Source organism: Emys orbicularis, chromosome 2, assembly GCF_028017835.1.
Source record: "Emys orbicularis isolate rEmyOrb1 chromosome 2, rEmyOrb1.hap1, whole genome shotgun sequence".
Taxonomy (NCBI): Eukaryota; Metazoa; Chordata; order Testudines; family Emydidae; genus Emys; species Emys orbicularis.
Genome location: NC_088684.1, coordinates 81184437 through 81211498, shown reverse-complemented (window position 1 = coordinate 81211498; position 27062 = coordinate 81184437). Strand labels below are relative to the sequence as shown.

Genomic DNA, 27062 nt, shown 5'->3' with positions numbered 1-27062 from the left:
ATAGCTAATTTAATATGCATATACCAGCTTTTTTAAAAGAAGAGAAACTAAGATGGCTTTAGGATTTTTTTAATTTTTAAGAAGATAAACAAATGTATAGCTCATGAAAGGGAATCCAGGTGAATTTAAAATTATTCAGGTATTTTCTGGGTTTGACTGAAAAGCAGATACATTTCTATTTTTGAGCATTGGAACTGGAATCTTTCACAGTCCAAAAGATACATTTTGACAAATTGTTACAAAAAATGTTGGGAGAAAAAAAAGAGGAAATAATAATTTCTTAATTTAAAAGAAATATATATTTTAGGCCTAATTCTGATCTCGCTGACACCAGTATAAATTCAGACAATTCAGTGACATAGCAGAGTTACATTGGTGTAAATGAGATCAGTATCTGGCCCATAAAAGAAGAACTGTTAATATTGGATAATGGTTACATTTGCAATATGCATTGCAGGCACGGATTGTTCTGTCTTTTCTGCATCACTGTGAACAGCACTACAAAAAGGGGTGATCCTTTGTGCAATATAAGAAGCAGCTAGAGGAATCTAAATACAGCCTAGTCAATGAAGGTGATCTTGTTTTATTTCCAGTTTTTCAGCATTTCTTTATCACATGCAATAGAACATTTTAGCATAATAATTCAGAGGTCTTGGGATACAGAAGACAGAGAAATAATGTTGAAAAGCAATTCTTCACATTTGGCTTTCACTACATCAAGTGCAAACTGTGAACTTAAACACGAAAATACAATTTGCTCCTTCCTAAAGTCTACATTCTTATCTCTTGAAAAGAACACACATTCATTTCCAATGCCTCAAGGTAAAGACTCAGGCATCTATCACAAGTACAGAGAATATCTGAAGGATTTAGAAGCAATCTTTTCATAATGTTTCTTTGGAGGGGAAGCAGGGTTATGAGTTACTCAAAATTCATAAAGATTATTAAGTTTACATCCACACAGCAGATATGCCGCCATTGTATTTCCCAGCTACAGTGTCAGTATTCCTGTTCTCACCCGCTGAGAATTTATGTTTGGTTCAGGACAGTCATCCATTTTGTGGCATTAGTGTGCTACTGCACAAAATAAAGGTTCTGTTCTATTACAATAATGAATTGCTTTTAATGGGACATACCCGTAATAGTTACACTGTTCGGATTCGGTGTTCATAGTACTCTCTCTATTACCTTTCAGTTAAGAGATTTTAAGAGGCAAGTCATTTCTTACTTCAGCAGGTTAGTTCTATATTATCAACTCAGATATTTTTGTACACATGTTCAGATATTTGAAAGACTGCTCTATCCTCTAAAGCTCTGCCTCTTACTTGAGTCTGCCACTAACAGCAGTGACCCTTTCTGATAAGAAAAACTGATCAACTGCAAGTTTTCCTATCAATGAATCCAACTTTTTCAGACAGTCTAAACTAAGCCTATGGGTTTTGTGTTTTTCTTCTTAGACTTCTTTGAGGCCCATGGAAACGTATGAAACAGATTTTTCTAGTCCTCCCAGGAGCAAGACTAGGTTCAGAACTTGACCTCAGAAACAGAGAGGTCCACAAAAGCCAGAGTGCCTGATAGAATTGAGCATTACTCTCCTCTGCCTAACATAAAGCAAACTACAACATGCGACATAAGGCAATATTAGTGGGAAATGTCAAGCAATGTATCAAGGGGGGGGAAAGAATATTAGGATTTGACCATATTGAAAAACCCCAGCACTGCACAATACAATTTTGCTTCTACCGCAGTTTTAATTATTTAAGGTGGAGGCACTATATTCTTTTGAAAGAAGGACATTCTTATTTGGAAGAAAGATTTCATTACAAATCACTGGAAAAATTTACTGTGGTTTATCATAGATTATTTATCTTTAGGACTTTTGATGATCTAGTTCTAGAACTGTTGTGGCATATACTCAGGTACTGTAATGTACAGAAGTATACAGAATCCCACAACAATACACTAATGAAAATATAAAAAACTCCTAAAGGTCTGATTCTCCTTTCACGAGCACTGATGTAAACAAATTCAATCAACTGAGGGGCAGGGATGTGAAAACACAGTGAGAAGAGAATCAGGCCCTAGTGTTTTAAATAAACCTCTAAAATAATTTTTGGAAAAATAGAGGTTTGTTCAAGTGTTGGTCCAGGCCCTCAAAAAAGAACACAGGAATAATCAGATAAAATTATGTGTATGATGAAGTGCTATGTGAGACCAAAACATAGGCCTATGCTGCAACTGAACTCAGCTGGAATTGATGTACAAAAGTGCTACAGTGTCTGACACAAATAAGGAGCTACTCTCTCATCAAAGACCAGAGGATTTAAATGGCTAACTCCCACTACAGAGAGTTCTGTGTATAAATCCCATGCTCATTGATGGGAGAATGAATCCTGAAATCTCCATGACCTTGATGCGGAATATGCATGTTTACCACTTTCACCTCTTGCACATAACGGAATACATCTTTTGGTTTTGTGTACTTTACCAGGCATTCAGTTAGAAAAAGCAAATTTTGGAGCAAGAATGCTAAGCTATTTAGGCAGAACGTAGTGAATCAAAAACTGCAAAACTTCAGCTTTCAAAAATAGCCTAAGTGACCTCTTACAATACTCTGACCACTCCATTCCAAGCAGGAGGCAACCCCTGTGAAGAGCGAATTCTGGCAAGTTCTCTCTTCACAGATGATGCACAGCTTAAGCTATAATGAGTTTTTGGGTTACAAATGCTGAACGCATTAATATTCCTTGATGATAATTATCACAGTATAAGCACCTTTCCCAATGTGAGCAGCATAAACCAACTGAAGCAGCATTTTTACTACATTTGAAACAAGCTGGAAAATGGGATTTTCTACTCTTGTAACCTGAGGTCAACATACATCGAGCTATGCATATTAAATATATCTATACCTATGATCTATATAGCTCTATATATTTACACACACACATTCCATTAATTCTCTCAATTTTCAAATAGAGAGACAGAGACTCACACATTTTCATTATACTCCTCAAACTAAAAAAAATCCTAAATTTTCTTTTAAACAGAACCAAAATGGTTAGTAAGCAGGATATGCAGGCACTGCTTTGAAAATGAGATGTATTTCTAAAGTGCCTGAAGTAAGTACTGTGGGCAATAGCAGTGTACATGGTAGGTTGATAATGAAAAAACAAAACAAAAAACAACACTTTCAATAGATATTCACATAAATGAAATATAAAATTAGAACAGAGCACTGCCCTCCATCGTTGCACATTCGAAATTAAGCATAATATTTAACACTGAGAGATTTAAGGGCTGATAATACCCACTGATTACACTGGCCATAATTATATCTTTTTTTTAATACGTAACACTTAAAAATACAGCTCCTTAACAGGCCCAGTCCCTAGGAATCAGCACACAGCTTGAGCAGTGAGATGGGCTCTGGTGATATCCCTAGGGACCAGAGGCAAAGAAGCATCCATCTAAGCTTCTGAGTGCCAGTGGAGCTGCTCTTTATCTGCTGCTGCAGCCCTGAGACTACAGTATCCCTGCTGCGCTGTCTTCACTCCTCCACATGGGGCACCAATCTGTGGATTCAAGTAGTTGCATATCCATTGGCCCTGTCACCTGACTGGTTCACCACCAAGCCTTTGCATATCCCTGGGGACGAACAGCATGAAGGTGTGTGCCTCTCATATCTGGCACCCAAAACCTGCTAGCTCTCCCATAAAGTGCAAATATATCCATTACCCTACATATGGGGCCTGCATCCCTGCAGAAGGTGGCAGAGGACCTGTTTTTTAATTTAAATAGGCACTGTTGTATTTGAAGCTAAAGCCATTTAATTATCATACAAGTATTTACTGAGGATTAATTAGAATGTAATAAGGATCTACAACATACAGGTGTTTATCAAAGATGACTAGGTTCCTAATATCAATGTATTGTTTGATTAACACCTCCATGCAATAAACTGTCTTATTAAATCTACATTTTAAATGCCGGAGATCCTAAAAATATTATATATTGATTTATCTTGTTAATCTTAGAACAGGGTAGCAATTGATTTTTCCCTTCTACCACTCCAAACTTAAAAAGTGTCCATTGTTAAAGCCTTTACACTGTTAAGGCTTTTTTTTTTTTTTTTTTTTTTTTAAATCACACTCCAATTTTTTTTTTTTAAATGCTATAATGCTGGTTTAGTATTCTGTGCAAATAGTCTCAACAGAGCTTTCTTTTAACACTGACAAAATGAGAGTCAGTTTGAACCCCTAATCCGAAAAACGGGAATTGATTCAGGTGTTTTGTAGGTGTGAAATCTGCTGAATGCATTTGTGCCATGTTATCCTGCACTTCATTTAGAAAATACACCACGCTACAACCATTTCAAGGACTGAAACATAATTTTTACTTATGTGCTGCAAAATGTCTTAAAATCCCATTTGAATATATGGAAAGGTTTTGGGCGAACCTTTGCTAAATATTTAACAGCACTATTGGCTTATTAAATACTATAATGTGAAAGCCATGAAAGGATGATATACCGCGCTCGCCATTTATTTTCACTTAACACTGGTGCTCGTTTTGAATGCTGTACAAGCCCATTCATCAGCTGAACCAAGGCATTCTAAAAAGTGCTCCTTGCTAGCAGATAAATATGGTCAAAGCACCTTTTTATTACAAAAATGACTAAAATCTCTTTGGTTAAATGTGTCAAAATCTGTTTCACTCTGGTTGGAAAAACCTCACAAAACATTTTAAAATACTATATTTAAAATTAATAATAATACAATGAAGTCATGCTAGCACAAGATATGCTGCTTAGATGAAAGGCAAACCTGGGGCAGGGGGGAAGATACAGGTACATAACATGCAGCTTCAGTTTAAAATACATGGGAACTGCATAGCTGACCATTTTGTAGGAGGAAAATTGAATAAATTTCTATACACATCAAAATGAATTTGACAACTACATAATACAGTGACAGTGATGTTAAAAATATATAGATTAGACAGAAAATATTCTACTGAAGTAACCACCTCCAATAATACACAATCACAATAACTTGGCTCACAACAATACACACACACGCACGTGCAGTGTGAATCAGTGAAAAAAAAATTCAATCCACAATGAGACATATTAATATAAACTAACAGAAAAAAGATCTCTTGCCATTGAATAGCCTGCAGATTGTGCATTTATTCTGTAAACACTGTAACAATGATTATCTGTCCTTCCAGTTCTCAGTGGAGACTCCTGCTTTTGAAAATGTCTTGTGGTGACTTACTAAATTCAGGCTATTTCAATTAGTATTACTGCACATTAAAAATTAATTGCATTAAAGAGTGGATTAAGGTTTAAATTTCAATTCTACAGTGTGTGCGCTAGAAATGACAGCTAAAAATCAATGCTCTCTGGCTCATAATCGGAAGTGTGTACAACTGAATAGTGTGGAACTGGCGTCACTGATAAAGCAGTTTTAAGACACATGATAGTTCAATTGAAGGTGTGTCAGTTCTAGTTCCAGATTTAAATTTGAATGCTACACGGTCATAATATTAAGAGAAAGAAGAGAGGGAAAACAGCTGTATTGCAATGAAAAAACAAATGTACATAGTCCCAAAAAAGATGCTAAAATCTATATTTACTGTTCAAATAAAAATTCACGTACATGCTCCCAAGTGAGAAAATGTCTAACAAGGTAAAATGACAACCTGAATGTTACATGGTGAAAAAAATGTTTTCCTTATTTAAATTATGTTGTTCTTGGCATAATCCCTGAAATAACAAATTAGACCCCAATCAAACAAACACCTAAAAACGTGCACAGCTTTATTCCCATGAGTAGTCCCAAAGAAGTCACTTGTGTGCATAAAGCTACACACGTGCCTAAGTGTTTTCAGGATCAGAGCCTTACAACTTACATTCACCCCAATGAAGACGTGCCAAAAAAGACCTTCCTAAGCTCCCCAATCAGAGATGCATAGAGAGTGCAGACATGCCACCAAGCCAGGGCCTCTGCAATACTTTGCATATGGAAGGGTGCCTCCACACTCGATGGGGGAGGCATTGGAGAAAAGGAGATCTGAGGAAGGCAGCCACAGGATCCACAAATGCACACACTCAGCAGCAACCTGGACAAGTCATGCAGGAGGGTTGCAGTTTCTATTCCCATCCATAAGCTGAAGCAGCAGCTCAGGGATGACTGGTGCCAAAGATCCATGCCTTGGCCCTAAATTGGGCAAATGGGGGTGATTTTTTTCTCCCTAGCTTTCTCAGTACAAAGCATGTAGCACAATGACTTGGCTTTTATGTAGGTGAAGTGAATGTCTACCTTCTATTTTACTGGCTCATAAATCAGTTATAACACGTTCTTCTGATTGCAGCTGCTTCTTGTACCACTGAGGACACAGCCTGTTTGCTTGTGGGGTATCCTATGACAGCACTGACATCTTCATGTTATCACTGTATGCTTTTATTGCTTAAAAAAGGGAATATCTTTAATAAAAATCTTGTTTTTAATCCCCAGACTAAGAACAAAACTTGTCGGAAGCATCTTAAAATCATGGCACAAGATAGACACCCATGGCTGGCCCGTGCCAGGTGACTCGGGCTCGCAGGGCTAAAGCTGTGGGGCTGTTTTCTTCCTGTGTAGATGTCTGGGCTCAGGCTGGAGCCCGGGGAGCTAGGAACCTGCGAGGTGGGAGGGTCCCAGAGCTTGGGCTCCAGCCCAAGCCTGAAAGCCTACACAGCAATGAAACACCTCCGCAGCCCAAGTCAGCTGACAGGGGCCAGCCACAGGTTTTTCTTTGCTGTATAGACATACCCACAGGGGCCAGAAAAAAAAAACACCAGAAAGTATTTTTGTGGTTTAATATTACAAATAAACCACTGACAATTCAACTGCATACTGCCTTTACCCTCCAAGATTAATTTATCATGAAAATAGTTAAAAACAAGGAATAAACCAAAACAAAAAACAAAAATCTCATTTCAGTTCTTTTCTGAACTGTACAATGTGCGGGGGCTAGGATAGGGGAAAATGTATTATACTTGCTATAAATTCAGCATTGTTTCAGTCTAAAAACTGTTAGCAAAAAATGTCATTTTTATCAGCAATAAATTCATCCTCTTTTACGAGCAGATGATGAACACCACTCTGAGACTAGTCAACTAACCAAACTGGCATCAATAAAGTACTGCAAAGCCACCCAGGATACCAGAGTTTGGAATTGAACTGTGATTGGTCTGTACCTAAGAGAAAAGATGATGTCCACAATGTTTCTAAAGATCCCCTGTGCTCCACTGATGTCCAACAGCAAGTTTGGCGTCAAGAGAGTAAAGAAGATAGGAAGTAATAATAACAATAAAAAAATAATCTGGTGCAAATGGACCCCAAGGTGTAATAGTCATCCCCATGCAACAATCACCCTTCACTGCAATTTACTGATGTTGTTTCATTACAATACAGCATATAAAGGTGGCAATATTCAGGCACACTATTTAAAGCTACGTGATTTGAAGCACCAGCCGTGGCTGGTATTGGCCCAGGATCACAGCTAAAGAAAGGACAATTTCAGTGGAGACTACTAAAAATTGTATATTCTTGCCAGTGTGCAAGCATTTGTGTGGATGGGTGGTTCTTATGAGATTTAGCTGAGAACCATAGAAATCAGCTTTGTAATAAAACAATATGATATATTTGGTAGAGGATCCTTCAAATAAACTGTAACTCAAAATTCTTTACAGAGGTAAAAAAAAATCCGGTCACAGATTTAAATAATAAACAGAACAGGGATAAATGTAAAAGATTTAGGCAAGGGAGAAATTATATGTCTTCACACGAGATTTGAAAACAGATGGAGACAATGAGACAGAGACATGGGAAGATTTTTCCAGGCTGCAGAAGATGCAGAGGAGATAGATCTTGAATCAACAGTGACAATGGGCCAGATTCTCAGAATATGTAACAGACTTCACTGACTTAAATGGATCTATATTCATTTACACCAGGATCTGGTGTATACTGGGGATCTGGGCCTTTGTGAGGAGTGACTGAGAGAAGATCACTTTAGCAATGTAACTAGGCTGAAGTCGAGAAAGACAATGTAATGTCCATGAAGGATTATCCATTAACAGGAAGGATGAATTTTAATTGTTTTCTGAAATGAATAGAGTTATTTGAGGCAGGTGTTGTGGCAGAAAGGCAGGCAATAGCATTCTGCAGAGGTTGAACAATCATAAATAAAACAAGTAATTTAATACTTAGTATTTATGGCATTTTAGCACGTTTATATTCAAAGCACTTTAGATACATTAACTAATTTATTCTCAAAAAACCATTATCCTCATTTTGCAAAATTAAGAGAGGTTAAGTGACTTGTCCAAAGCTACAGAGTGATGTGGATGAGGATATCAGCAAAGTTGAAGATGAAGTACAGACGTGCAAATTTATGGAAAAGATGAATTTGCCTACATAGGAGATGGTGCAATAGGAGAGTTCCGAGTCAAAGGCTATCACAAGGATATGGTCAGAACTGACAAATGGGAAGTCTGAGTTGAGTATGGAGACAGAAGAGGAGTTATGGTGTTTTGGAATGCTTCTTTTGCAAAAGAGGAGTACTTCCAGTGCGGAGACATTTAGTTGAAAGAGACCAGTAAAATCACAAGTTTGCAGAAAGGGTGGACCGGGAAGGGCCATGCTGAAAGCCTTGTACACAAAAATATTAGCTTTCTAAAAGTGAGAGTTGACATAAAATATAAGATGACCCAGATAGAGTATCACAGATATTAGACAGAAAGGCCCTAAGAGGTCACGTAATCTATTCCTATGCGTGCCAGTGAAGGATTTTTCCCTACAGTACATTTTCTGGAGTATGCAATATAAATGTAATGGCAGGTAAAATTTGAGCATTTCTATTATAAATGCCTTCTTTCAGCTACTCACAACTTTACAACACTTTCAATTAGTGAGCTGAAATTTTCCAGACCAGGTCTCTGTCCAAAGGTGATATTTTTATTTTATTTATTTATTTAAAACAAAGGTTCAGCCATTTTCAAATGAGAGGTGAATAAAAAAATGCTACCCCCCCATTAAGTCTTGCAAGATTTTTATTTAAGAGCAGTAGTGCTCAAGTGACTGGGGGTTGAAAGTTCAAACTTAACAGGGAAATGTCATTCAAATGCAAAGAAGTGTATTTGACTGTTCTGGTGATAACTGGTTTTGATTTGATCATGTTATGACAGTTTGAAAATCACACTTTGCACTAATGCAGTACTTTGGGTATGTTTTTTAGCCCATTTTACCAAAGTTCTAAGCAAAGGGAGGGCTGTGTTACCCATGAATGAGTTAGTAAACATGCACATCTCCTAAACTGAGCACTGAATTGATCAGGGCCCTGTAGGAGACCAGGTTGTTGGGTTTTTTGGTTTTTTATTGTTTTTTTTTTTTGCAAGGTGATCTTCTAATGCCTTAGGCCTCATCCAGGTGTGCAGTTGGGGGCACTGACAGAGAAAGTGCAGAAGTTTTCCCTCTGCTTAGGTGGTGTCTAGTCAAAGAGTTACATATAAAGAAATGGCTATTATGTTTTTAAACCATGGAATTCTAATAAAATAATACATAAAGGAAACATTCAAGTTACATAGGCACTCAAAACTCAGGCACTCAAAACACCCATTGTGCATATGCTTCCTGATAGTTTTCAATCACAAAAAATATACTACTTTTTAAATCATACAGTCCAATATCTTGATTTTGTCTACAAACTTGGAACCTGCACCCTGTAAGGTGAGTGCAGTGAATGAGGCAGGGTTCTGAAAGATCCCTTGTCTCATACACTGTGGATAATGTAAGGTATGTGATGGTCATATTCAGTGATGAAAACAATTTATCACATGCCCCTGTAATCTATCATACATCTTTGATCATGTCACCTTTACTCTGCCCACTGCTTCCTCTTCTACCAGACCTATCCTAGCAACTTAACCTAAACTGCTCATGATCCTGCCACACTAAAACTGGTACCTTTATATCACGGGGAAGGAAATAACACCTGTTCCTAGATCAGACAATCCTGAGATACTGATTTTAAGATTTTGACATTTTTATACACAGAAAAGCTAATTTAGGTAAATTTTAGGTTTTTAATATTTATTATATTTTTTTTCCTTCACCTCACAGCCCTGTACAGTTGTACTCATAGTAACTAAAGCATCTTCTTTACAAGCTGAGGGATATGATAAATACGCCCAAGTAAATTTTTTTTAAAACTCTCAAACACATTTGTAACCCTTTACACTATAATTACTTTCTCTCATTAATGGATATCATTATGCACACGCAGGCGCTCATACATACATAACTGTACACGCGCTCACAGAGACAGGCACAAGTGCATATTTTAAGCAGGTACCACTGTTTCAGCTGAGTATCAATTTTTCACTTCCCTCACCACATAATATTACGTTTATCACAAACATGACTGTGCACAAACACAGTCTGACCTTATGCAGTGTCTGCAATTGACGCAAAACCGAAAATATTTAGTTAAAATATTATTCCAATCTCCAATAAACCATTTAAAATACTAGAAATAGAGGGTGTACAGTAGCTGTACCAGGATGAGGAAAGGAGAGAAAGAGATACTTTTCTTAGTAAGGATCCCTGAGTGTGTCACTGGTTAATTCCTGCTCTATGCTCCTCATTAGCATGACTCTCAAGTTTCTGGTTATCATATCTGAAATATTAAGACATAATAAGTACAAAGGTGCAGATAATTGGATATTAACCAGAACATACTTGACTGGGCAGGAGGTAGGGCTTTGCTTAAACTAATCCCGAAATGTATTAATCACCAATTAATGAATGGGTTTCAAATTCATTTTCTATTATAGAACACCTCCGAGTATCTAAGCTTTTTCTAACAAAATGAATTGGAATAACAGGCTAGGAATTAGAAACACTCCAATTTGAGGCTGGCCTGAATTAATTCCCTTTAGCCTGTTGTCAAGTTTATTGAAAGCAAGAGTTACAGTATGGGTGTCATTTTAAAAAAGGCTGAGAAAATAAATACATTTTAGGGCATCACCACTTTCATTTAAACTCTATCTGTATGTAACAAATGGTCGTGCAGAAGCTAAATATTGCATTGGAGAACTGCCACTGCATCATTTAAGTGCTTAAGTGCAAACAGAGATCTCTAAAAAGATAGATTAAGAAATGAATAAATACTGGAACATATTACCAATTAATCATCAACTAATGATTTTCATTACTATACAAAGACAAGCATTCTGCCTTTTGTAAAAAATACCGTAAGGCACCATGGTGATCTGAGCAAAACAAAAACAAAAAACCAAACAAAAAAGTAAGTTCATGTAGATAATACAACACTGTAAAAAAAAGTTGGGAGCATCTGAGCTCAGAAGCCTTACCCCCCCAGAGTCAAATAACTTTGCTCCCAGACTCTTTTACCTTAACCTCGAAGTTTTACCAAACACAGTATACTAGTCAGAAATGTCTGTATATTTTTGTTGGGCTACCTGGCTGCAGATAGTTACTATATAAATGAACAAAAGTTCTTATTTTCTAAATATATTTAACTCCAAAAAAGAAGAAAGAATCCAAACAAAACCTCTTTTAAAAACTGGCTACTATTTTAAGTTCTTACTTTTCCAATAATTACATTTTTATGGATGCTTTAAATGTATGCATCACATCTTTTTATTATTTGAAATAGGTGTGCCTGCTACTGTACCAGAAAAATAAAAGAGAGAGAGATCCTTAGTGTTATTAATGAAGAGAATTATATCAGACATGGTTGAAGTAGTATTATTCCCCTTTTCTCTTGCTCTTCTCACTGTCCTTGGCATTATTTATTTTCATGTGAATTGCAAGTAAATCCATATTATCCATCTCTGTTTTTTTTCTTAATGTGTTGACTTTAATTTTAGTAAGTCTTAAATAAGCACTTACTGAAGATGAAGTAAGATATGCAAGCAAGTAGTCCTTTTATCAACAATTTTGCTATAGAAATACACAAACATTTCAATGGCTCTTCATTAGCAAACAAATCAACAAGTGATATTTTAATGCATGACTTTATTCCATCCCTATGGGGACTGTAGTTGAGAGTGTGATGTACAGTACAGAGAAAGGAATCATCAGCCACAATGTCCCAGGGCTCTATCCATTGAGGACTTCTCAGCCTCTGCTTAAAGAGTGCATTTAATTGACTGATAGACAGTAGCTTCTTTGTTCACAAAAGACAGCGAAGTAATGGCAGCTTGAAAATCGTACCATCTACGGGATCTCCTGAGACTAGTAACAGGGGGATATGTGTCAGGAATAAATAAATAATCTAATTATTAAGCCACTTCCTGTCAAGTTAACTCCAATTTGTTGGCTTTTGAAGGCAACAAAACGAGGCATTTTTCCTCATTATGCTTCTCTTTTTATACCACTGGTAATCACAGGCGGATTAAAGGGTGCCTGATTGGTTTTTTTGTCAAGGAACTGAGAGGCAGCCAACAGTACAGAAAAACAGAGTTGGGGTTAGAAGAAATTTCATGCTTGTCTCCTTTCCAGCTCCCTAACAGCCCACATGGCTGCCCCATACAGTGCCGCCAGCTGTACAGCAAATGTGTACCCCTCCAAGTGCGGCCTACCAGGCCACAGGCTCCATCCTGAGAGCTGTGAGATACCTTGCAATCTTGGCAGGTAGCTACTGCTGTCATAGGCATAATTCTAAAGGTGACCTACGAAACCCCATCAGCTCACCAAATGCAACAATATGAACAGCTGAAGTTCAACACCCACTCTCCATATTGGTTTCTTTTGTTTTGTTTATTGCACTAAATGGACTCGAAAGCAGAAAGAAATCTAAGGAAATAGCTCATCAAGGAATTGGGGGTTTCTTTGCTAGGAATGTGAACAATTTAGGAATAACTACTGTGGATTTTAATATTTAAACTGTATTCTATCGCGATCGTTAACACATACCAAAAATGTGCAAAAGCAACTGTTAGGGCTGCAGTACAAAAGGACAAAAACAAAAAAGAACAAAAGGGAAAGGAGACACAATGCCTTTAATTCATCCTGCAGTGGCTAGGTATTACAACACATACTGTATGGTACATAACAGCACACACCAATTGGACATCCTTGCACTACCTAGGTAGAAGAGAGCAAGGTTAGAATCAAGTGGCATTCTTATCTTTAAATGCCCCCCTTTCTTTGAAAGAAATTAAAAGGGAAATAAATTGTTGCAAAATATTGGCTTTTTGGTTGTTTCTCCCCCCTTTTCCCCCCAAACTCCTTAATACAAAAATAATTATGGACTCTTTCCCAAATTTAATTTTCAAAATCAAAGTTGTTTGAGTTACACAGGAGAAAAATAAAACATCTGAGTTGGGAACGTTTCCATATTAGTTTTTTACTTCATATTCTGTGACTTTAAAATGCCCCAACAGACTTTCCTGAAAAAAATTGTTCCTGGGTCAATCTGAAATCTAGATATCATCTCAAATCAGAGTAGCTCTGTGGCTGAAATCATATAACCCTCGGAATTAAAAACTGGAGTTTGAAACTGGAAGGGGTGACACGACTTTCAGTTTAGTGTTCTAGCATGTTTACAGCTGCATTTGCCCTTTGTCAATACATCTTGAATTTTTTGTTAAATTGCTCAGATAATTAAAGCCTCTTCATATTTACAGTCTGCTTCATTGGTACCATGAATTCTGTTTTCAGTTACTGTCTGCAAATTCCCTCTCTGCACAATTTCATACTAAGCAATAACACTTCATTTTACATAAGTTTTATCTGATGTCCCCATACAGAGCTGCCAGCTGTACAGCAAATGTGCAGTTCTCAAACTGAGGCCTACTAGGCCACAGGCTCCATCCTGAGATCTGTAAGGCACCTTGCTGTCATTGGCAAGCTTTCCCTGCTATCACTGTTACCATCTCTCCACACTACACACAACTTAAAATCATCTGATTATTAGAATTTGTGGTCCACACTCCATTTTATCCTTTATTTAATCTATCCCCAGATCACACATTTGTTTAAATGTTTTGGCTGGTTTACAAATCATGCAGCCATCTGCACAGTAGGTGTGACACCATTTTTTAGACAAAAGTTACATTACAAAATAGCAAAGATAAAGTCATTTGAAATGCTTTGGTGTTTGTTATTCTGCCTGGTTTGCTTGGACCAACTCTAAGAAATAAATAGAATTATCTGTGTAAATCGATGAACATCTATGAAAAACAACACCCAGCAGAACGCAGAGCTTGCTCCATTACCTACGTTAATATCATGACAGCTGAGGAGAGATGACCTGGCCCACTTCTCATCTCTCCTGTACAGATGGCTATTAAAGAGAAAGTATCCCTTTTGTATGGTCCATGTAGAAACCCTTTATGGGCTTTTCAAATAAGCCAGCATTGCCCACATGAGGGTAGCTTTCTGTTAGTATTAAACAGCACAGATTTCATCTTTTTTTTAAACCCAGCTCCTCATGAAATAGCCAACATTTCATCAGATTTAATACCAAAAGAAGATTTTCTGGATGTTACATGTTTTTTGCATTTTTCAAACCACATAATATAGTTTACTCTAAGTTTTTGAAAACTTCTTGCTAACAATGAGTGTAAACATGAGATTCCCAAGTACCCAAACTATTTTTTGATGCTAAGAGCGTAGTATCGTTTTTCCCCCTGCAATGTGTTAATTTCCATTCCTTGTTTCTGACAAGTCAGTGAAAGCTGATAAACAAAAGGAAGTCTGTGCCTCTTCATGTTCTAGTGGGCAGATCCATATATTTAGATTCCCCCCCCCCCCCCCGCAAAGACATGTAAAAACCCCTCATACAAGAGAATGTCATTTTTACTGTATAGTATTTAAACTGAAATTCTGAAGAAGTGATACTTGCAGTCACCAAAGTGCAATGAATATTAGTCACATACTGCTGCTTACTGTATATGTGAAAGAAAAAATGTTTTTCATGACCGTAGGCATTAGACAAACTACAGAATGTGTAAATGTCACTTACTATTACAATTAGCCTAAAATGTTATTGGTGTCTACAAAGCTGATTTATGCATTTCCTTTGTCTTGACATCAGCAATGTATTCCACATATAACATAATGCATGCTGCATGTGTCTGCATGTGAGACAAATAAAATTATTTTACATATACACACACATATAAAATACATATATATGTATGCGTGTGTGTGTGTGTGTGTGTATTATATATATATATATTAAAAATCAATGATATATTCAAATATCATGGATTTGCAATAAACGATTTCTCCAGATCTCAGTGTTTATACATTGCTTGTCAATTCAAGGCATAGTTTTCAATTTTCATCTCAGATGAATTAATGCATTATTTCCAGAAAAGTTCTTTAGGACTATTACTGTCTCAGCACAGACTCTCTTAATCAATCTATGGGCCTGGTCTAATGCTCACTGAAGTTAATGGGAGGCTTTCCATTGACTTTGATATTGGTTTTGACTCTAGTTTTGTCATTATTTTCATGCTACGGGTTTTTTTTTTCTGATCCTTGCCCACAATACACCCTTCTGTCAAAAACCACACACTTCAACTCACACACAATTTATACTAGATATGAAATTTAAGGCAAACTCATAAAAAGACATACATATATCTATTAAAAACTGGAGATGTGAAAAACCACTGCATCCTAGTGATGCCACAGGCTGGCCCCTATCACCACAACTTTTCATGCGGACTGTGGTTATCGCTACAGAGCCCTGGCTTGCTCTCTACAGTCAATCTAAGTTGCAGTGAACTACAAAGATTGTGGCTGTTTTTCCCCTTTTATCATTCTCTTTGTCAGCCTGATCAGCCTTCAATGGTAAATGTGCTGCTCTGTTGTGCACAGCCAGCGGCTCGCAATTTGCTCACTATGTTCCATGAGACAGTTGTTTGTGGCTGTTTGGAACACATTTACCTCTTTGGGGATTTATGCGCTAGTTGCAATGCCAACTTCCATAGTGATAGAGATTTCTTTCTAACTAAAATAGATAATTAGAGGCTGGTAATTATTGGTCAAGAATTATCAGAGTGAAAAAAATTAAGCTCTTCATAAATAGTTCTTGGCAAAGTCATCACTTTACATTATCTCATGCCTAACAGCACTTTATTCAGAGCACTTACAAATTTACACTACTGCTGTTGAGCCTCATAATTTTATATGGGGTAATTCCTTTGCTGAGTTAAACACGTCTGAACTCCCTTGATTCTGATCCACTTTGTATGTGTGTGAAAAAATTATAGACATTATGGCTACACATCAGTCTACATGCTAGTACGTCAAGTAACACAAATGTAAAGAAATAGGTAGAAGAAAAAATCTTTACCATATTTATTTAAAATAACAGGTGGAGGGGTATCTTTCTGCACACTTGGGTCAAATGCCAACAGTAAACTATGTGAGCTAAACAAAGAGATACCAGGAAACTTCTCTCATCTCTAGCCATCAAGAGACAGTTTATTCTCGAGAACAACCGCTAAAAAGCTTTGTATCTTATTCAGAGGAAAAAATAAAAGAAGAGAGGAATTACAGATATGTTTTCTTACACCTCACTGAGACAATATTAAAATATGTCTGGGTTTGGATTTTTCCCCCCAAATAGACGCAAAGCTATAAAATAGTTTTTACTGACAAATATGTTTGCATTTGGCAGTTTCCTCTAGAAACAAAAGTACCTTCATCTGTCTGGATCCAAATTTGCATGTAAATAGAAGGTGTATTTAAAAAAAAAAAAAAAAAAGCTTTGTAGCACTTTCTGTCCACAAGACTCCTCTATAGCATTAATGCTAAACAGCGTGTAGTTTAAGAAAACTTGTATGTTACTTGACATGGTCTAAAGGAATGAACACAGAATTGGGGATCAGGAATTCCTGAGCTCTCTGCTACTGACTACCTATATGTAGCCTTAGGTCAGTAGTTTTCAGCCTTTTTTCATTTGTGAGCCCCTAACAAATTTCAAATGGAGGTGCGGAGCCCTTTGGAAATCTTAGACATAGTCTGCAGACTCCCAGGGATCATGGACCACAGGTTGAAAACCACTGCCTTAGGTAAAGTATTTCACTTCTCTGCCTCTGTTTCTCTGTCTATAAAATGGGCATGATAAATACTTATCTGCATACCTTACCACGGTATGCTGTAAGGATTAATTAAGCTTGTACAACATTTCAAAAATGTAAATTATAAAGTGCTATATAGCTGGTAAGTAGAATTACTAACAAAAGCCATCTCTCTGAAATCCTTTCAGTATGAGACTTGCATATAAACAAATGTAAATTGTTTTGTTGTCAAAGATACTTAAGGTTACACCTCACTGGGTCATCTGCAGATTTTATTTTCCATTAGGTGGCATAATCCATTTTATTAGATTGATTGAAATGTATAATAAAATCTGTAAAATCACTATACACCCTTTTAACAGAGAAGAGTAAGAGGCTTTTCAAATAGCCTCTAATCCCTCTTCCCCCGCTAAATGACTATTTGATATTATATTTGATTAGACAAAAACACAGACAGACACACTACCTAAAAATATCTACCCTCAGTGGAGATATTTTAGCCAACAAAGTAATGCCGTTTGCCTTATTTAAAAGACTAAGTTTCATACTTGGATTTTTTAAACCTATATTTGCCTTAGTGACCTTCCGTAATGAATCCACTCTCTCTGGATGTTAACAACATGAGTCCAATTTAAGGCCAATGGCCTTGGCCAATGGACAGAATAATTACAGGGATCCTATCAATCTGTTTAGGCCACAAAATTGCTGAGGACAAACATTTTTTCTTTAATCAGTTAAACATGTATCTACATCAGTGGCTCTCAATCATTTTCGGATAGACTCTCCTCACAACGGTTTGATGGATGAACTCCCTCACTCCATGTCCCAACATACCATGTCCCGGCAGGTACTGCCATCTTCCTTTCTGTCTTAATGTCTCTCCTATTCTTTTCTGCCTCTGTTATTTTTTTAAATAGTCTTATGTTTTTCTGTTCTCTGTCTTTTCCCCCTTTCTAATTGCTATTCATTTCTGCTATCTCATTTAGTAGTTCCTTCTCTGTTCCCTACTGCTTGGGATGGGGGCCTCCACTGGTGGTTCCAGGGATATGATGATATGTGCCCTTGCAGCTTAGCTGAAGGCCATGGAAGCACAGGAGAAAAATAATCATCATCCGCTTCTGTAGCCATCTTCATTAGAGACTGCTGTGGGAGCAGGGATGGAAGGTTGGTGGGCCTTCACTGCCTGCTAGTCTCGGGAGCACAATGCATGGATGGTGGGGAAGGACAGACATGGGGTCGTGCAACTTTCCCCACCACCACTGCTGTTCTTTTCCTTTGCCCTATCATTCCTCCAAAGTCATCTGGGAGCCCTCAAATTAGGAAAGACTAATCCACATCTATCAATAAATATAATACAAATATTGACTGGCTAGGAAGCCAATAATGGTAAAATATTAATCCAAATGGAAAATATATCTCCTGAGATGGGGATATAATGTCTGAAGCTGAAGGTATGTGTTGCTCCCCCAGTCCATCTGGGTATTATTAAACCCCTTGATTTTTATCTACTCCCTCCTGCCTTCCTGGACCATTCGCTCTCTCTCTAAGGGTGCCTCACTCCACCTGCAAGGGCAAATATACTGTATCCTGTTCTGCCAATCCTTGTTACAGGGGAACTAGGGCAGCAAGAAATGCTTTATCAGCCTGAGTGGGCTCTTCTACTGCTCACAGCTTCTGATTTTAGAAATGTGGAGATTGGGGTGCTTAGAACACTAGGGTTTTATGGCAGGTGAGTGGGCAGGAAGAAGCCTCCAGATGCTGATAGTTACTTATGTGTTTTATCTGTTTATTTTTACATATGCATACTCAGAGACACAAACACATCCATGTTTTATATATATTATATCCATCTCCCACTCACAGTAAGGTCAATCTGAAAACTTAAACAGATTGATGGCACGCTTTTAACCTTTCTTTGTAGACAGGATATGGTCTTGGGGAAAGGCCTGTCATGCTAGTGAACAAGGAAATAAATTAAGGAGGGGAGCAGGAGGAAGGGAGAAGTAAAATTAGAAAGATAGCTAAGGAAAAATCTAATAAACAGTGAGAGGACTAACAGAATTGTAAAACAGAAACATTTGTTTTCCTCTGCTTCGGTAGTGAGGTCATGTTCACAACTCTCAGCAATAGAATTCTTATACTTTGTTGATTTCCCCCTCCGCCTTCCCCAAATCTGTATTTTATTAATTAGGGTTGCACCATTAAGAGCTAAACTCTTAAATCTGGCGATACACATAAGAAACTTCCAGTGAACACAGATTATCAAAAGCATGACCTGCAAATCTCCCAGCATGAGTTGTGAGCTCCTTCTCCCCACTGGGAAGATTTTATATTAAGCAAATGTAAATCTGTGTCACTATGGTTATGTCATGAAGCAATATCATGCACGGTTGATACAACGCCTACTAAGGAAAAGGACCTCCCTCCCATTCAACCTCATCCAACTTTTCAGAATAAAATACAAACATAATTAACTCAGTTTTAAGAAAACCGCAATTACCATCAAATCTGATCAACACTAGTCTGGATCCATCTTGCTGTACCCATTAAACAAAACAACCCCCCCCCACCCTCCTCCAAAATGTTTAAGGAGCAGAGGGATGCCCTTACCAAGGAATCAGAGGCAGATGGGACATCGGTGGCAAACAACCACACTGTTTGAGACTGTCTGACGTTCCAGCATTATCCCTTACCCACACAGTTTTTGACAATTTCTCATTGTCAAATTCTCAGTATCCACTAATTGCTGCAAAAGTTCATTAAGAATATGCCATACACTGGGATCCAAAGAAAACAACGGAAAGGTGTGTTCTGTTGTGCATAATGTTCTATTTTTAAATTCTAAGTTACTAATCCAGATTTAACATTATGAAGCAGTTTGTTATCTTCCCCCAAAGATTAAGAATGTCAAAAGTGAGACTTAATCCAACAAGCAAACCACTGAACTGCCTTTCAAGCCCAACTCATAATTTGTGTTTATTCATTTTTCTGCAAAGAACATAAATGTTCATATTTTAAATGTATTAAAACTGATTAACAGGCTATTTCTCTCACTACTTCATTAATTTTGTCAGGCCACTTATAGTCCAACCAAACTCCTGAAATTCACGGAAGAAATTCATAAGCTTGCTTGTAATAAAATATTTTGTTATATCAGCTCAGATATATCTGAGTTATTGACTTAAAAAGAGAAACTTCTTACCCACTGGACATGTGGTTACTGGCTGCTCTGCTGTACTGTACCATCTGCAATTTGCACTTTTTTACGTTACAACAAAAACAATATGAAGTAAGTGTAAAATCAATGATTCCCTGCCTGCTATATGAAATTTCTGAAAAGAGGCTAATAACAAAATAAGACAACTACGGCAATGTTATTTTATTAGCGGGCAAAAGATGTGCTTGATAAATTTAATTGACTGGTAGAATTCTTAGAGCTATTACTGAGTGGTTACCAAATTGAAAACATTGTGGGCAACCCCATGGGAATAAGCAAGTAATGGGAAAATATGAATATTAAAGAAAATGCTCTTTTTGTTTTATTCCACCTCACAACTCTAACATAGGTTTGTAAATATCAAGCCATGCTTGGATCAGGAATCCAAATAGAAAATAATTTTTAAATGTCTGTATCTAAAAATGCAGATCCTATTATTGAATACTACAATTCCTTATTTTTAAAAATAAGATGTAGTATTTAATTTTGTACAGAGAGAAACACTCCAAATTGTTTCCAGACTGTTCATACAGAACATATAATACTATTTTTATGGCCATTTGAATTATTTATGTTTCCTAAAGACAGAAACTCGCTAGTTTTGATTTTGGTACCAAGGTGCTTGAGCAGCACACTGTAGTGTCATTATCATAATAACTTCTGAAATTAAAACCTGTCTAAAACTCTACGGAAAGCTAACATCCAGTTCATTAACCATTCCTGTTAGTTTGTTTTCAATAATGCAAAAATGATTAGAAGTTTAATTTGTTAATCACCTGTGTTTTGACTGGAAGTAGATATATAATTCTCTGCAGAAGTCTAAACTAGCCCTTGCAGAAAATAAAACATGCTAATGCTTTATCAGGTCTAATAATATGAATAAAAAAATCAATCATGCCTAGGTAAATCATTGACGGTTGCACAATTAATTTCTCCTTAACTCTGTTTAATTTTGCAGGCAATGATGAACACAAGAAGGAGAAAGGGCTATCTATCTTCAACAAGATTTAGTGCTTCACTTACCAATCATGTGGTTTGCAACATGAACTTGGATATCCCATTCATTGTAGAAAACCATCTGACACTTGATGCACTGGTAGGTCTTCTTCTAAAGAGACATGGGTAGAGAAAATGTGTTTAAACATATAGCCTGAACCATTTCATTATAACTCAAAATGGTTAGTTCAAAGTGGTAATTTAAAGCACTCCAGAGGTGTTTTCATTAAGAATTAATTATTAATATTAAATAACACTTTGCCATCTGTAGCACCTTTTACTTGAATCTCTCATAGCTCTTTACAAATGACACTTTTTAAGCTTTACAACTCCACTGCGTGGTAAGTACTGTGATAGTGCCTGTGTTTACAGATTTGTAAAGTATGGTACAAAGAGGTCAAATGGGAGTTCTTCCTTTAATATTAATGGCTTTTGGATCAGGCCCATAATGAAGTAGTGGCGGTGCCAGGAATAAAACCCATATATCCTAATCCCATTCCTCCTCAAACCCAAGAATTTTTCCGTCAACCTAGTTACCGCCTCTCGGGAAGGTGAATTAACCAAAGGGCATGTCTACACTATGGCTGGGAGCCTCACAGCCCAGGTGGACAGACTGGCGCTAGTGGGGCTTGAGACAGTGCTCAAAAAATAGCGGTGTGGATGCTGCAGCTTGGGCTGGATCTCTGGCTCTCAAGTCCTCGGTCTACACAGGCTGGGAGGCTCACTTCCAGCAGCAGTGTAGACAGACATATACTCATGTTTCTGTTTGTGTCTTTCCAACCCAAAGCCCTCTAGAAGCAATGCAAAGGGGTTGAACAAATGCTTTCCTTTCCATATTAAATGGAACACTACTTGGATGACCAAAGTCAGTCCTGAAAAACAAAAGATTTGTAAAGATATCCCTGTGAGAACAATATATCAGACTGTTTCAAAAATAAGCTGAGGCCATCGGTGACTATTTTAATTTTCTTAATGACAGTAACAAAATGTGCTGTGGTGGTTTTCAATGGAAACAACTACAGATCTCTTGGCTGTTTTTCATTTGAACCAAAGTGAAAATTTCATGCTATTTAACCAAGTCAAGGCCTTGCATGGAGAAATGAAATCACCATATACTTGGAGAACAAGTCTGGTTTTCATTCAATTTTACAAATAAAATCTGAAAGGTCTGCTGTTTAAGATGTTCCAATTATTTTTCCTATTTTATGACTATATGTAGTGACACGGAAATCATCTGCAGAAATGCATTTTGAACAGATGCCATCCAAAATCTTACTATTATATGTAGGTAAGTGTGAACACGCCATAGTACATCTAAATCTAGCAGAGACCTTTAAATAATGACAATCAGGATCAAGATTTATTGTACTGAGCTCTTTACAAGAGGCTTTTGATGGTGACATACAGAACAACATATATTGCATAAACGACAATCACTCTTTTTTTAAAAAAAAACATTGTTTCCCTTTAGAACTAGTTAGAAAATATTTCTTACTCCCAGTTGGCCAACATTATATATTGTTTATTAGCATACGCCTTGCATTATTTCTGATATGTGACTTTGTTGAAAAGCCAAGACACATAAACTTAATGGCTGGTCTTTTCTCGTTAGCGCAGTAAAACATAGTGTGTGTCAAGAATCGTCTACAAAAATTATGACTGATGAATATGATAACAGAACACACTTTCTTTCTTCTTTGAAGTCTAATGATAAAGAATAAAATCACTTGACAACAAAAAAATAATATACCAGCACTTACTAGCCTCTTCAAACTGATTTGACATGTTTGCAGATCCACATAGATGTTTTCTTTTATCACAAAGAAAAGAATGCTTTTGTCATTGTTGCTAGATCAAACATTGGTTCTTTTTTAGTCTTGGAGCAGCTTCTAAAATGTTACGATCAACTTTTATTAACTCAGCATATACTTATCTAGACGTGTCTAAACTTGTGTATCAATGAGCTTAGATTTTAAGAGATCAAAAACAGTCATTTTCACAATGTGCTGAACAAACATCACATACTTATTTCCATACTTTTTATATTTCTAAACAATCACTTTTCACTGCAAAGGGACCAATCCCATTCCCATTGTAGTCAATATGGCAAAACTGTCATGGACTTAAATGGATGTAGGAACAGGTTGTAACCGAAAAACCCATATGAGTCTCTTGGGTCCCTTCTAGACATTTACAAGGTGGCATGGCTAAGTCTGGACAGACAGACAGAAAGATTTTCATTCCTCCCTCCAAACACTGGAAAAAGCCAACATACATTTATTGATATTTAGTAATTTCTTATTAGATCCGGTTGGAAAAAATTAGCTGAAATTAAATTTTGCTTAAACAAAGAAAAAAATATTCTGAGCATTTTTCCCTTCCATTTTCTGACTCTCTCTATTTAGAATGAAGTAGATATAATAGGAAAACGCAGAAAGAAATCACCATCATTTTGACCCTACAATGGCTTTTATGTATTCTTGAGTAAATATTAATTTATTTATTAAAACAGACTTCTTCTAACAACTTTTTTTAAAACTTTTGACATTTGAGAGTTAAGAGGGAGTTTTTCTTATTTGTTTGCTGACACTGACATGGTGTAGCTATCAAGAATACAACTTTTTCAGTTGATCTCTTTTTATGACTGATTTTTAATGCAAGTTAATTCCTGCCTTTTCTGTTGCTTTTTTCACATTCTAGATTTTAATTAATTTTTTGTTACGGTGTTCATTGGCCTTTCAAATATGAGCCACTTACAAAGAAAAATTTGTTTCTATTAATAAATATTCATTTCTCAGTTCTAACCTGACTTCATTCTTTAAAAATACAACTTTTAAAAAAAAAAATATGTGAACTTTCGGGGTAGGATTGTTAAAAGAGCTATGGTAAAACTCCCATTGACTTTTAGGAAGATGAAGGGTTAGGTCAATATTGAGTGTTTTTGAACATCCCATCCTAAAAAGTCAACAAGTTGGTGAGAGAGTTGTTTGGTTTTACATGTAAGCCTCATGAAAAGCATATTAAACCACAATGCTGCAACACAAATATAATTCAGACAAAGCTATGGAACACTAGAGTTGTGAGTTAAAAATCTTGTTACCAAAATACAGAAGAGATGTAAGTAATTATTTTTTTTAGGCTTCAGAAATGCAATGAGCCAATGTCAAATAGCAGGCTGAATCCTAAGCAGAACTAAAGTAGTGCTGGGCATGGGTGAAAGGTGGGGAACAAAAGTAGCTTCATATCACCTTTCCACATCCCGACCTTGATGGGGCCAGTTCAGTACCTGGACCAACTACAGCAGCCTTAAGGTTGCTCTAAACTGTGCCAGGTTGCAATTCATTCCACAACTGGGGACAACGAGACATGTTGCATCAGGGTGAGAGTGCAGGGTAAGAACATAAGAATGGCCATACTGGGTCAGACCAAAGGTCCATCTAGCCCAGTATCCGGTCTTCTGACAGTGGCCAGTGCCAGGTGCCCCAGAAGGAATGAACAGAACAGGTAATCACCAAATGATCAATCCCCTGTCACCCATTCCCAGCTTCTGGTAAACAGGCTAGGGACACCATCCCTGTCCATCCTTGCTAATAGCTATTGATGGAGCTATCCTCCATGAACTTATCAAGTTCTTTTTTGAACCCTGTTATAGACAAGGGCTTAGATAGTTTAAGTTCAGGTCATGAACCTCCTCATTCTAATTTTTAATGTGGTTCTGGCTCCACCTTCCTACTGAACTGGCACAACTGGCTTTCAAAAGATCTTTACAACCCTTCAATAAAATACCTTCCTGTCAAAGACCCCAGTCCAGGGCCTAGCAGATTTGGCAGCATCTCCACATGCTGAATTTGAATCTGATGCACAAGTAATTTTAGGTACATGGAAAATACTTGCTCATGTCAATTCCATGTTAGATGGCTCCCAAGCAGTACCGGAGGAGGTGGGATTGGAGTTCATGAACACGTGAATTGCAACACTGCTCTGCCAAACTTGGCATCATGCTGGTCTGCTAGGTGATGGCATAGTGGGAGGAGACCTGGGCCAGAAATGCTGATGATGAAGCCTGAGCTTTTGTTGAATGTGCTGTCAAGATAGCAGGAGGAAGAGTACCCACTTGATCATAGCACATATGAATGCAGGAAGTGATCCAGGATGAAATTCTCTGTGCTGAAACCGGTAGGCCTTTCATCCTGTCTGCTAATGCCACAAAGAGCTGCGTGGCTTTAGGGAACGGTTTGGTTTCTCTCAATGTAGAAGACCAGGGCACATCTAAAATCCAGCACATGAAGATGACGCTCCTCTGTATTCTTGTGCGGTCTGGGGAAGAAAACTGGCAGGAAAATAGCCTGATTACTATGAAACTATGAGACCAGCTTTGGGAGGAATGCTGGGTGGGGGCACAACTGAACTTGTTCTTACAAAGAACACCATATACAGCAGTTCTCATGTATAGGCCCTAATTTTTGAGACTTTTCTGGCTGAGGTAATGTCTAGCAGGAAGCTGACCTTCCAGGAGAGATACAACAGAGGCCGTGATGCCAACAGCTCAAAAGGAGGGCCCATGAGTCTCGACAGGACCACAGAGGGATAGGTTCACAAATTTGATGGTAAAGCCTCTCTAGATCCTTGAGGAAGTGAATGGACATTTAATGTGAGAAGACTGATCCACCAGAGGGTGGAAGGCTGATTTTGCTGCTAAATGCACTTTGATTGATGAAATGGCTAGACCCTATTGTTTCGGATGGAGTAGGTATTCCAGCATGGACTGGAGAGGTGACCGAGTTGGTGAGAGGCCTTGTTGGGAAGACCACACCGAGAAACGCTTCCATGTGGCTAGATAAGTCCTCTTGTAGATGGGTCTGAACAGGCCAGCTCCACCGGATTCCACCATGCAGCTTCCACATGGACAAGTGGAGGGCCTTGAGGGTTCAGGTGGAGCAAACGGTCGTGATCTAGTGAGATCAGGACTGGGAGGGGCATGAGCAGCAGCGTGGGTGCTACTGATAGATCTAATAGCGTGCTGAACGGTGTTGGTGCAGCCATGCAGGGGCTATAAGAATAACCCTTATTTTGTCTCACTTGACTTTCAGAAGGACCTTGTGTACCAAAAGAACAGGGGGAAATGCATAGAACAGGAGCTTTGTCCATGGGAGTAGGAAGGCATCTGAGAGGGAGCCCAGGCTATGACCGCGCAGTGAGAAAAACTGTTGACATTTCCTGTTCTGCTTGGTTGTGAACAGGTCTACATGGGGAAACCCTCACCTCTGGAAGATGAATTTGGTTACTTGTGGTAAGAAGAAAAAGACCTGCTGAGGTGATCTGCCAGAGTGTTCCAGGCTCCCAGAAGGTGGGAAGCTTCGAGGTGGATGGAGTGTTTCACATAGAAGTCCCACAGGCAAATGGCCTCTTTATGCAGGGTAGACGAGCACATTCCTCCCTGTCTGTTGATTGAAAACATGGCTGCTGTGTTGTCCATGAGCACTTGTACGACTTTGCCCTTGATCTGGGATAGGAACGCCTGGAATGCTCTGAGCTCTCTGACGTTTATGTGCAAGGGGAGCTCTTCTTGGGACCACAGGCCCTGAGTCCTGAGGTACTGGAGATGAGCCCCCCAATCTAGATTGGACATGTCCAAAATTAGGGGTACTGATGGTTGGGGGGGGGGTGACAAAGGGAACACCTGCACCCACTGATCAGGGACCCCTTCACCAGTCAAGGGAGACGAGGACCAGG

The 27062-nt window shown here is 37.8% G+C and overlaps 1 protein-coding gene across 1 annotated transcript in view; it reads right to left on the bottom strand.

The window, feature by feature from the left end:
• ZNF521 (zinc finger protein 521) overlaps positions 1-27062 on the bottom strand; it is a 132856-nt gene that overhangs the window by 83736 nt on the left and 22058 nt on the right. The window contains exon 2 of the mRNA XM_065398313.1: positions 21357-21441. Within this exon, the coding sequence (XP_065254385.1) occupies positions 21357-21441 (85 nt within the window). The remainder of the gene's footprint in view (positions 1-21356; positions 21442-27062) is intronic.